This window comes from Sarcophilus harrisii, chromosome 6 (assembly GCF_902635505.1).
Source record: "Sarcophilus harrisii chromosome 6, mSarHar1.11, whole genome shotgun sequence".
Taxonomy (NCBI): domain Eukaryota; kingdom Metazoa; phylum Chordata; class Mammalia; order Dasyuromorphia; family Dasyuridae; genus Sarcophilus; species Sarcophilus harrisii.
This window is the reverse complement of record NC_045431.1, coordinates 30439933-30453754: the sequence shown is the minus strand read 5'-3', so window position 1 is coordinate 30453754 and position 13822 is coordinate 30439933. Positions and strand designations below refer to the sequence as shown.

At 32.4% G+C, this 13822-nt stretch overlaps 1 protein-coding gene across 2 annotated transcripts in view; it reads left to right on the top strand.

Annotated features, from left to right (window-relative positions):
* ATP8A1 (ATPase phospholipid transporting 8A1) overlaps nucleotides 1–13822 on the top strand; it is a 252765-nt gene that overhangs the window by 188022 nt on the left and 50921 nt on the right. For both annotated transcript variants that reach the window (XM_031943440.1, XM_031943439.1), the window contains exons 26-30: nucleotides 738–921; nucleotides 1014–1124; nucleotides 7450–7524; nucleotides 7641–7763; nucleotides 11590–11668. In XM_031943440.1, coding sequence (XP_031799300.1) covers nucleotides 738–921; nucleotides 1014–1124; nucleotides 7450–7524; nucleotides 7641–7763; nucleotides 11590–11668 — 572 coding nt within the window. The remainder of the gene's footprint in view (nucleotides 1–737; nucleotides 922–1013; nucleotides 1125–7449; nucleotides 7525–7640; nucleotides 7764–11589; nucleotides 11669–13822) is intronic.

Sequence of the window (13822 nt, the reverse complement as noted above, 5' to 3'; positions counted from 1 at the left end):
AAACAGAATGATGTCTCATAACAATATTTAATTCTTCTGCCTCCAACATAAGTTTCTAGCAAAGATTTTGATTTTTTTTTTCAAAATTTGTCACCAGAAGCTTTGGGAAATAATGCGAATGAGTAGCTCCTGGTTTTTTAATTTACATGGAATTTTTCAAGTTTTTCATTGTATTTAAGAATAGGTGAAAGAGCCAAAAGCTCCCTTACCTTAAACAAAATATAGAGTAAGTTCTTTTCTGTATATTATAGATTTCCTTAGACCAGATCATAAAATTCAAGAGTATTTTATTTTATGTGTGTCCATAATTAAAATTTGTAAAATTTGAATAGGATTCTACAATTCTAACCTTTGTTGTCAGATTCAGTGGAGCCACCTACCATGTCTAGAAGTGAAAATTATTTCTATATATCAAAATTGAAGCTTTAGCATTATTGCCTCTTCTACAAGTTCATGCAGAATTCTTTTAGGACTTTGAAACTTAGCCACCCAAAGAACCAAAGCTCTAAATTTGGATCTACCCTGTGACAGTTCACTTATGAAAGGGGGATGTGTTTCAAAACGTTGAATTTTCCATTTAAAAATTTTTTTCACTAAAAAAGAGTCAATTTTATAAAAAGTTTAGAGCCCAATGCATTCATCAGCCACTTAGATATAATTTGTCCTTGACCTTGTTTAGAGCAGGTGCTTATTATCTTTTTTCAAAGGCCTCAGTTAATTTTCACTTTCAATTTAAGGGTATCACCTCTTCAAAAATCTGAAGTTGTGGAGATGGTTAAAAAACAAGTGAAAGTCATAACACTGGCAATTGGTGATGGAGCAAATGATGTTAGCATGATACAGACAGCACATGTCGGCGTCGGGATAAGTGGCAACGAAGGGCTGCAAGCAGCTAATTCTTCTGACTACTCCATTGCACAGGTAAGATACTATCGCAGCAAAGGGAGACCCTTGTTCAATATGTTCACTTCTAGGACCGGGGCCGATTAAGAATATTTATATTGTTGTTTCAGTTCAAATATCTGAAGAACCTACTGATGGTTCATGGAGCCTGGAACTACAACCGAGTATCCAAATGCATCCTCTACTGCTTCTACAAGAATATAGTGCTCTATATTATTGAGGTAAGTCTGGAAAGTGGACTGGCACAGTGGGAATGGAGCCGGTGAATATTCAAAATCCAGCTCTGAAATCTAATTTTGTGTGACATGAGGCAAGTCACTGTATCTCATCAGGTTCCAGTTTCACTGAAATCTATAAAAATGAAGGGAAATGACTAGAATCAGAGCTTTTTAAACTTTTCCCACTCACAACCTGTTTTTGCCTGAGAAGTTTTTACATTACCCTGAGTATATAGGCATATAAAGTAGGTATATAAAGCAAATATTTACTGAGAAGAAATCATAATTTCACAACCCCCACATTCAGTTTTGAGATCCCATCTGGTGTTAAAACCCACAGTTTAAGAAGCCAGTGACTAGATGATCTCAAAAAAGTAACTTTCAGTTCTAAATTTATGATCCTTAATTCTTGTAACTTTTTATTGGAAAATCTACTTCCAAATTTTGAAAAGAAATAAAAACCAAATGTACGACCATCTTAATTGTATTAAAAATAAACTTTAAATTTTTTTTTTTATCCTTAAAAAGAAATGGTTTAAATTGTTAGAAATCTAACATGCCTCTAGCAAATGCAAAAATCCTTCAGGGTTCTTGTGAGGATAAAATGAGATCTTATTCATAAAAAGCATTTATCATAGTGTTTGAGACATAGGTAATATATAAATGCATATCTCCTTTTGTTAAGAATGAAAATTGGATTTTTTTAACCAGTAGAGGACATAATGGTCCTATGTAGATATTTATCCATGATATGCAAACAAAAATACGTAACTATATAACTTCCTTCTCACTCTCCAGCTCTGTATGACACCACCATATGCCCTCCATAGCTCTGGGTAAATCTTCCATCTTCTACTCCTATAATATTCAGTCAGATTTTTTTACCTCCTCATAAATCACCTAAGAGCTTTCCTAGAGCCATTCATGCTTCTAGGTCCAAGACCTGTGCAAATATATATTTCTACACTTTAGAGGGAAAGATGAAAAAAGGAAATAAAATATGAAAATACAATTTGAGACTTTATACAAAGCCAGTGAATGTCCCTATAGAGATAACCAACGAAAAGGTGCATGAATTATCCAACTGTTTCCACTTCAAGGAAAGCTAGGAAAATGCATTGGTTTAAGCTATGGTAGCAGGGACAAAGGAGAATGTGCTCTATTTGAAGTTAAGAAAAGTTGGATTAAACTCCTGCTGCAAACACCCTAAGCAAGCCACCTAACTAACTTCTGCCTGCCTCAGTTTCTTCCTTAAAAAAGAAAAAAATGTTAGAATTGAAGACTTCCAGAGCCCATTCCAATTTTAAGTCTGTGATACAATTATCTTAAGATCCCATATCCTGATCAGAAGTGATCTGTATGAAAATGTTAAGTGAACTTGCTGTAAAATGTAAAACCAGTGAAACTCAGACATGGTTGAAAAACACAATTATCATTTATTTAATGGCCAGTAAATGCAAACATATGGAGTAAATAAACCAAATGATTAACTGGTAAGGTAATTTATATATAAGCTAATTTATTCACTGTTCTTCCCTATGATGTATTGACCTATATTTGGAAATTAACATAATTAACCTTTCTTGCAACGCCTTCATAGTACATACAGTACACCAGTAAATCAACTGTTGAAGTAGTTTGTTGATAAACGCTACATTTAGATTTTTTTTTTAATTGTTGAGGTGGATTACATTATTTCATCATTCCTCCACTAGATGATAATTTTACATTAAAAAAAATTTTTTTTCACTAAAAAAAGGGTCAAATTTACACAAAGTTTAGAACCCAGTGCATTCCTCAGCCACTTAGATATAATATATCCTTGACCTTCTTTAGAGCAGATGCTTATTATCTTTTTTCAAAAGCCTGAATTAATTTTTACTTTCAATTTAAGTATCTATTGCCTCTTCCAAAATCTCCTCCATGTCTTCCCATATTATTAAGTTTCTTATTCATGGACCATCTTCAGAGGTCCACCTAACAATCTAAAGAACGTTCATCCTCTAATTCTTTTAGCATTTCAAGAAAACAAACTACATATATATATATATATATATATATATATATATATATATATATATATATATATATATATAAAACATGCCGACTTGTTTTAATACGCTGTACCTAATTCTCTGTATAACTACTTTGCTTCCTTTGCTAGTCATAAGTGCCTTAATGAGTACTTCTGTGGCAGTCTTTATGGTTCATTGTTGGGAACCTGCTGCAAGTTATATTTATAGCACTACATCTTTCCATTGTCTTCTAGGTCACTTACCGTTTTTATTCTTCTGAGATCACAGTATTTTAAGTTTCATAGCTGTGTAAATATTTTGGTATTAAGAGATGGGCTTTCATAACATCAAGCCATTTAGGAGCATTGGAAAGGCCACAGTGTTTTATGAAAATTTTGGTTTGTTTCTAATTGCATCATGCAAGCAAGCATACAACCCACCTAGTTACTTCATCATACATATTTATATACCTTAGATAGTTATTATTCATGGGCAGTGGGCTGAGGTCAAAGCCATAGAGGAGGAGGAGGAGGAGATTGAACTGAATTACACTAATATATAACTTAATGCTTTAAAACTGACTCGATTCCCTATTTTCCTTTTTTTTCCCCTCTTTCCCTTATCCCAAACTTTTAAACAATTATCTCCTAGTGGATTTCTGTTATTAAACTCCTTGTAGAGATCATGGGTTAAAAATGGGTGGAGTGTAATAATTGCCAACAATAAATCAGTTTACAAAAATATAATTTCACAAAATAAGCTTGAGAATCAAGGCTGGTTCTTTTATATTAATCTAGATTATTTGACATTAAACAATTAAATGACTCCAATTTGGAGGCTAATAGAGAGAAAGTGAAATATTTTTTAACCTAAATGAATGATAACTAGATTTGAATAGCCTGTTGTATACTCCAGAGGTTATGTGATTCAAAGCTAGTTAGTCTTCAATTTTACTTGGCTTTGAATTTGAAAGTTCATTACGAGAGATTTAATACTTTAATACTTATCAAATTCTTTACACTCTAAAAAGGAAACAGGTTATAAACCTTAGGGAAATCTCGTTTTAAGGTATTTTTCTTTTAGAACTTCATGGAAATGTATTTTAAAGAAATGTAATTCAGCTATCTTGGAAACAAGTTGACCTTTTAAATCAATTCCCAGATACCCAACTTTTGCCAGCTAAAACAAGTTCTGCAGATGTTAATGGCTCATGTCAATACTGTGAATGAATAGACAGAAAATACATCATTGAATGTCCCCAGTGAGGACAACTGCCAGTCTTGAATCTTTCCTTTCAGTTTTTTGTGCTGATCAGCCGTGGGAGCTGAGAACTCATTGACTATTTGTAAGCTGCTGTTTAATATGCAGAAATGCTACATCAGGAACTTGTCTGTGGGGCTTTTGCTGCCACGCCTCTGCTGTGCCTTGGAATTTAGAAAATAATGCCGAGGTCTGAAGTTTCTTTGCTAATGAAGAAATTGTCTTGAGCAGAAGGGATAACTTCCAAGATTAGTTCTGTAACTACTTTTTCTTACATCCTTTCCATCTTCCTTCTTTTTGGTGGAAGAGATATTAGTGAGAAGATATGGAAGGACAGGTAGTTTATTATGATAATCTGTTCTTTAAATTGCAATCAGCTATCCAGTCCTTGTTTTTCCATATGGGTCTCGACAGAAAGTAGCTGCAAATAATAACTACCCACCAGCACTCATAGGTTCATTCAAGTTATTGGCTCACAGTATAGAATCCCTCAGTCGTAATGTTCTCATTCTAAATCCCTTGGTTTTGGTTCAGTTCAAGAAAAAGAGTTAATGTTTTTTATGTGAAGTTGGATATTCTTTTAGTCATTCCTTAATCTGTGTTCATATTTTGATCATAAAAATACCCTGAATAGCATAATATCAAGAATAACAAAAAAGATGATTTTTCAGAGTGGAAATATTACTTACAATGAAGAAAAAGAATTTTTACTGATGAAAACTGTCTTTCTAATTTAAAGATAGTTAATAACAATGGTGTAATATGGAAATTTTTGCTTATTTATCATTTTGTATTTTTACTTACTAAATTCCAAAATGATGTTCGGGATAAAAATACTGAAGGGCCTTTTTAGAAAGAAGTGAATTCATTTCACAGTAACTTTTAGAAGGTAAAATAATAAAAGTAAGAATGTGTTGGCCCTGCCAATTTAAGTATCTCAACACTTCTAACCACAAGGCACTTGATGATGATGCATTTTAAATTGTGATTAAAATGTAGTGTGAGTTGAGATGTGCTAGTTTAATTTGAAAGTTGAAACTTATTTTGAAGTTTAAAATTATTAAAGTAACAATATTAATCTGTGCATAACTAGTTTGTTTTATTGAGGTTTTCCCCATTTTTGGTTTATATTACCTTTTTGAACCATACTGATATTTTTGTATAAACAAGAAGCTGCTGTGAACATTTTCAAAATTTTCTTTCTCCTCTCCTCCCCCCCCAAAAAAATTGATTGCTGCATATTTCTCTTGCAGTATTAAAGATATCAGATGTACTTGTAAAGAAAAACCTTACGTTAAATTAATGTCCATTTAGTGAATTTGGTATGCAAAAACATCAGTCCTCTTCACACTGCAAGAGCTTGGAAAGATTCTCCACAGTCTATTGAGACTATAATTGAAAGTTTGTTTTTGTAAAGTCCTTGTATGTATTTCCATGATGCTCTAAGAACTCTGAAAGAGCTTCTTAGTATGTATTAATACAATAGGCTGTAGTGGCTTTGAAGGGGGACCATTACTGTCACAGTGGGTATCACAAATATGTATTTACATAATCCACATTTCCAAAAGGCCAAACTCACTACACAATAGGCAGCATTAAAGTCTGTCTCATCAATTTGCCTATACTTATGCAAAAAAAAAAAATGTGTTTTTTTTTAAAGCACAATTCTGAGGAATAATCTTAGCTCAGATGGATTCGCCAAGCTATTGCATGAGCAAATTCTCCCAGTCCCATTATGAGCAGAGATTTTAGCCAAATCAATGACACTCACAGTTACAATCTCAGCTTTGAAAGTGCTTGCTTTTAGGGGGGTGTCCATTTATGTCATAGTCCCATCGTAATTTAGACTTATTTTGTGTGTGTTCTGGCGACTTTGTTATCCTTTCCATCTCACGAGGGCAACATTTCTTTTTATACATGTTCACTCATTCCCTTACATGATAAAAAGGAGGAAGACCAGCTTGTGCACAGAAGTTCTTTATGGGGGCCAGCCTGGGCACATATTGATAAATGGTGAATTTGTAGCAATTCATGCTTCCCTAATGAGGTTAAATGAAACGTGAATTGTAGCAAAGTCTCTGCAATACTGATTCTCAAATTCACTTGACCAGCGTGTCAGGCCGGCTTTATTTTAACAGGTTTAGATTTTGTTTTTTATGTAATCTTATTGCTGGGCCAACCTCTGCTGTTTCAGCTAAAGTCGATTTTAAATTATATAGATCATCTATTTTCACTGTTATAAGAAAGTGTTTACAAGCATAGAACACTATTCGACTCTTTTCTGCTTAAAAAAAAAAAATCACTTTCATTTTACTATGAATATTTTCCATTTGACTTAAATATTTTGAAAAAATTTAATTTGTTTTCTGATTTATATATTGGCATCCCCAAGTCAGTGATCCAAGTTAAAAGATAATTGCAAATATCAATCAATGTTGCTGGAAAAACATTATGTTTTTGACCTTTTCTTTCCAAGTATAAAATTTTAAAGAAAGAAAAAAAAGGTCAAGAACTAAGGTTTTAATTTTTTGTCCTAATTTGTAATTTTCTAAAGTTTGTGTTAAAGTGTAAAAGTTTGGAGAAGTGTCTAATTTCATCACTACAAAAAGTGTGGGGCATGTCATTAAAATAAATTAACACAAGGTACCTGAAGTACCTCAAAATCTCTTATGAATTTATATAAATAAATATTTAGATGCCCATGTATTTCTACATACACTTTAGAGTTATAGAAAAAAGTTTTTATTTTATTAAAATTCATTTTTAAAAGTCAATATTGAGGTTATTAGTAGAAAATTATTTCTCACACATCTGTACTCAACATACTATAATAAATGTAGGCATCAGAACTATTTAGGTTAAACAAATGTTGACCTGAATAACAAAAGCATCCATTTCAGCAGAAACAAAATGAAAATAAGAATACTGCTTTAAAATCTAGTTCAGAAGAACAGCAAAATTTTAAATATAAGTTCAGTGCCCTTGTGTAGGATATCTTAAGTGTCTAACAAACTGACAAAATTATATTTTTATCTTTTAATTGTCTTTTTCAGATCTGGTTTGCCTTTGTAAATGGCTTTTCCGGACAAATTCTCTTTGAACGCTGGTGTATAGGCCTTTACAACGTGGTAAGCTTGATATGTAGGCTGGTTACAGTGCCCATCATCTTGTGATAAATATTTCTTCATTGGGATTCTTAATATGATGCTTAAAACTTTTAAAACTTATGTTTTGTCTGGCTTAGATGTTTACAGCGATGCCTCCTCTCACTCTTGGAATATTTGAAAGATCTTGTCGAAAAGAGAATATGCTGAAGTATCCAGAATTATACAAAACGTCTCAGAAGGCGTTGGATTTCAACACAAAGGTAGGGGGGAAATCAGCCGAGCCTATGATTGTTTCTTTTATGACAATTTCTAAATTCTTATTTGGTATATGTCTTCAAAGAATGAGATTTCTCTTAGTCATAAATAAAAATAAGCTGCCTTTCATGATCATAAGTCTCCTATATATATACATGTGTGCATATATATATATATATATATATATATATGTGTGTATTTATATGTACATACCTATGCACATATATAGTGTCTGTGTATAAGTATATATATATACATAGGTGTTTATATATATATAATATATATCATATCATATATGCACTTATGTATTATATGTATCTATACTCACCACATATATTGATAGATATATATAGATATAGATACATTTATATATATTATAATAAATATATATGTATTGTATATACAAACACACACACACACACACACACACAAGATAATACATTGATAGGCTTTTTTTTAAAACTACAATTGCTACTAAACAGTGTTCAGCTTTTACTAGCTGATAATGAAGCTGTCTTGGGCAGTCAGAAGTGATTGTCCCCTTGGCCCTTCTGGTCTTATGTATTTGAAATGTTGTGTGGAAATGGATTACTGACCTCTGTGGAAAAGTGAAGCAAAGGACAATGAGGGCTGTCATTAAGTTTGTAGGGGGAGGAGCTTTTATATCATTCTCCATTAATTTGGAGGCCATACAGAATTAGAGTGTTTTAACTTAAATTTCAGGTTCTATTTATGGTTTTAAATATTTTTCTGTGAGGAAGAACAAAAAGATCGTGGCACTCAACGTTGCCGAGCCACAAAAGGAGATGTTAAATTGGACGGGGGACGTGTACTGGACCTGAGATTTCATTGATATAGGCAACTCTTGTATGAGGAAATTAATTCTGCCTATGCAGGTCGTTCATCACTTTCCCTTCAACTTACAGCCCCAGAGTATTGCCCAGATCACTGAGAGATCAGTTCCTCGCTCAGAGTCACGCAGCCAATGAGGAGCCAAACTCATTCCTTCCTGGCTTCAAAACCATCATTTTATCCCCTGTGCTACTGGTGTCTCTCTATTAAATTAGCGTATGTGGGATATTATAATCTACAGTTGGGAATTTATATCCTACTTCACATTAGAAGCACAGGCTTTTGCTATTTATGCAAATATCAAAGTTCTTGGAGTGCTGGTTATTTGCCTAGTTCTATCCTAAGTACTGTTCTCATCCCCCCAAATTATAGGCTTTGTGGCTTTCTCTCTTGTTCTCATCTTCAGTGTTTTATATTCACCATTCTCTTTATGCACGCATCTGTAGGTTCCATATAAGTGGGGGGCAAAATACATACTGTAATGGGAAAAAAAATCATTCCTTATTGAAATTTTAATATTTATGAGTTTTGTCATTTCAAATATACTGAGTTCTATGAAATAATACAAAGTTATTTCATATGTAATTTAATATACTTTTAATTCATCCCTTGATTTCATAGATATATGTGTGTGAATTTTAGCATGATCTTCGTGACTAGAGAGACCTACCAATATAAATAGTGTCTCTCTTCCTACCAACCTTCAGTATTGTCTAATTTATGGGGCTCTCTGAAAAATAGATGGCCTGAAGTTTCTAATATCACAATTAACAGTGCCAGGGGCTTATGAGAAAAAGAATCGTGGTTTACATGGTACTAGAGAAGGATGAGATGCAGCATTTTTTACTTTTTTTATTTTTCCAAGTATTTTTTTTTCAATTACCCATAAAAACTTGTAACATTTGTTGTGTGTGTTTTTTTTTTAATTATGAGTTCCTCCCAACTTTCACTCTGCCCTTCCCTCCCTCATCATTGAAAAGCAAAGCAATTTAATATAGGTTATAGATTCAGCACATGTAAACATTTCATGGATGCATTTTATATCCAACTACCTGATTATCTGCTGTATTTTCCCTATTTCCATAATTACTTGCTTCAAAGAAAAAATTCTGACTTTCTTTTGGTCATGACATGTAAATATTAGAAATATTTCTACATTCTAATTTCTTCTACTAACAAAATTGAATTGACTTCATATAGTAAAGAAAAGCTAAAACCATCAGATTATTTGTAGATATTCCATCTATCAGGTTGCTCACTAAATAAAAAATTATACCAACTTGCCAAACATTTGGTTGTGAGTGGTTAGTTTTCTTTTTTTTAAGGGAATGAAATCCATCATGTCTTTTTTATGCTTCACAGAATTACTTAGCACTGTATTTGCAAAACTGTTATAATATTTTATAAGAAATATAAAAACTGAATTGACTTAATTAATTTTATATATTTATCTTTAAGTACTAGGAAAGAATCTAGAATTTTTAAAGCCAGATACTTCGAGTTTAGGAGACACATTTGTGAGGATATTCTTTTTCTTCTCTTAGATTAAAAATAACTTTGATATTTGTAAATCCTCCCAAAAAGGGCAAATCATCTGAAATCATTTATGCTGCTGAAACATTTCAGTAACAGAAATGTTTTATTTTTTTAGACTTTGCTACCCACTTTTATCTCATTTATTTTGTAGGATATTAAATTTTCTATTAATTTTAGCGAAAATTCCGTGCTTAAATTCCATCTAAGCATTTGAAAATTCGGAGACAAATGACTACAAAATACATAGTTGTATAAACAGCAGTTGATGTGGGTCCCGAGTGTGGGAGCATTGTTGCCTTGAATGATGATGCATGCGTTTGTTATGGTAAAAAGGGTCACAGGTTATGAGGTCATGACAGAGGTTAAAGGATTAGCATGTGACAATAAGTATCGGTCAGGAAAATGGAAAAGTAGAACTAATTTTTCTTGCACCCACCTGTGCTTTCTGTCAAATAAAACTTGTGGTAATGACATAGCGAGGAGAAGAGACAAAGGTTAATGAGTAACACAAGTTCAAATGTGTAATGTATTGGAGCGTAAATTGGATCATACAATCCAGTAGAGTTGAGTAAGCTAACAAAGGATGTTGAGATCACAGTGGAAAATTTTGGAAGGCAGGCAACTTAATTTCTCTTGTTTGAACAGCTTAAAACTATTAATACATGCCAATTTTATACAACAAAAGTTACATTTGCAAGTAGCACTTTTAAATGAGAAAAGTTAATTACCGTTCAGAAGGCTACAAGAGTTCCAAATCGGTTTTCTATAACTTTCTTTCACACATCCATTCCAAAGAAAGCACCAGTGGTAGTTGTGTGATGGTGTTTAGAATGCAATTGCTTTAAGTAGGTTATTTGACTTTTATGAATGTTTATATCTATGACATGCAGATCCCACTTAACATTTGACAGGTGTAAAGAAAAAATTTAGAAAGTCTTTTGAATCAGATTTTACAACTTTATAGTGAATTTTTTAGTTCAGAATTTTACATTTTATGTTTTTTTTTTCAACTCAGAGCATTATATGTTTGTTACAGGAGACTTTAACCTTGCATGGGCAGATTAAATGAATCCCAAAGATATAAACAGTTCTCTTGTAAATATGGAAATAATTCCCATCTAAAGAATTTGGGCTGTTTAAATTTTAAATTTTACTTTTCTTTATCAGATAAGTATTAAACTTGGTATATTCTTTCAAGATTTTCCAAAAAAGAGAAAAAAAATTAAAAGTGAAACTGAATAAACACTTTTGGAAACATAAAAATAAATAAATGACCCATGAAGGGCTAAGAGGCAAAAAGTGTCTGTCAGTTCTATTAGTTCACAGTGGTGGCCTGACAGAAACACATTTTGTGAATCTAGCCCACAGATAAAAAAAGAAAGGTCAGAGTTCATAGAGCTAGTTTATCGCAAATGGTTCTCATGGATTTTTGTTTTCCCTTAGGTTTTCTGGGTTCATTGTTTAAATGGCCTCTTCCACTCAGTTATTCTGTTTTGGTTTCCACTAAAAGCCCTCCAGTATGGTAAGTAGAAGGGATATGAATGTTAAGAGATGCCTTTTTACTTTAAAAAAAAAATAACTCTATGTCAATATGTGTTAAAATTACTGGAGTATCTTGTTTTACTGTATTTTTCTTGACCTGAAGTAATGTATATATTTTTAAATTGCATATACATTAAAATTTCTTATTATTCTTTTGACTTCAAAGGGATTTTAATATATGCAAAAGCTCAGCTTTTCATGTTTTTGAAACTTAAAGAGAGTTAAATGAATTTCACTTCTTTTAATTCAAAAGGTTTTAATGCTGTGTCTATATGATGTATGGGTGAATGCTTATTTGCATTCCATTTGTTCTTTATCTACAAGACTTTTGTGAAGTCTAAACATTAAGAAAATATATGTCGTTGTTTTGTTCCTGCCGCATTAATGTATTCCATGAATAAGATTTCTTTTATTTGAAATTATTGGGTCATCCTTTGGTTTAAGACCTTTTGCTGCCTTTTTTTTTTTTTTTTTAAGGACATGATTTTATTTTGTCTTTGTTGATAGAATTGTAGTACATTTCCTTTACCCGTAAAAGTAAATACATAGGATTTTCTGAATGGAGCTCTCCAGAAATGCAATAGTTTATCCTGGCATCTCTGTAACAGACTATGTTGGGAATCTTGGAAGGGATGCTAATTTATCAGAGCCTTTGTTTATATTGAGTAAATAAATATGCATATTATATACTGCAAAACTGCGGATTCAGAAATGCAATATTAACATAACCTTCATCTTCTGTTAAACATTATCTGCTTACCAAGTTACCTGTAGATTATTTGATTAATCTGATCTGTCTCTGAATCTATTCCAAAGTTGCAAAGAAGGAGTTTTGAATTACTGATTGTTTTCACTGTATTTGTGCTTCCCTCAAATAATGTGAGTACATAGATCTGCTTATATAAAGTCATGGTCTTCATAGTGTCCCTGTTGGTGGCTTGAAAATATTTCTTTCTGCTCCCTTATATTGATTTTAATATTTAGAATTTAGAAAAATCAAATAAGAGAGATGAAAAATCTCTTTTTGTCTATAGTTTTCTACTTCTTAATCAACTTTGCTGCTTAACGTTAAATTATTTTTTCTTTAGTAAACTTCGAAGGCTTCCCTTCTCTCCAGAAAATAGGAGTAGGAAATAGGAATGTGAAATAGACAATGACTGTGGGGGAAAAAAATCAAATAACATACACATCTGAATTTGTTTTTTGCTCCCAGACTCCATTCAATCTAGAAAGTTTTCAAAATTGTATGTCTCTTCTTTATAGAGGGTTTAGTTAGAAAGGAGGGTCAGACAATCAACCAGTGATTAATATTCTCCTGTCACTTCTGTTTCTCTTATGATCCATACTGTTGTATGGATAAATGGAAGGAGTGTATGCAGATTACAGTTGAAAAAGTGACTAAAGGAGCTATTTCATTATGATCCTAAAGGCAAAAAGGAACCAGATTTCTTAGATACTTCACCTAGAAGTGATGAACTTAAACATATATAATAATACCGTGAAGGTGAATTCCAGTTGGTGTTACAGAATGCATTTCAGAGGATGGAGAGTCAGAAAAGTTCTTTAAAGGCTCCTCCAAACCACATAACTTGCCAGTTGGCAATTTTGTTTTGAGAAAGTTTGCTCAAAGAAGGACAAAGTTGGTGAGAAATATGGATGGGGATCAACAAAAGAAGTCAACAAGGCAGAAGCCTCATGAATGTAATACTTGAATATTTTTTCCAGAAAATCATCAGAACTAACTTTTCTCATTGTTTAATGAAAAGTATTTGTTGTATCAAAACACAATTTTGACTTTCACAGCAAGCTTTCATTAAGCAACTTCTCTAAAGCTAGATGCAAGGGATTCAGAGAGAAAAATAAAATAGCTCCTGTCCTTTGGGAGTTTACATTAGATTGATTTTTTTTTAAGATGAGAATCAGAAGCCACTGAAAATGAAAAGCCAAAGCAAATGAAAAATGAAAGCATCCAAAAAAATTAAATGTAATTGATTAACAGGAAATAATGCAATATAGACAAAGCATCGTCTGGATGAGACAACATTGAGAAAAACACCAAATTAGAAGTGGAGTGCTTTTGTCTCCAGATTCTGTTAGGGACTTGGAGCTTGTGCTCCCCAACTTTCCTGGAAAG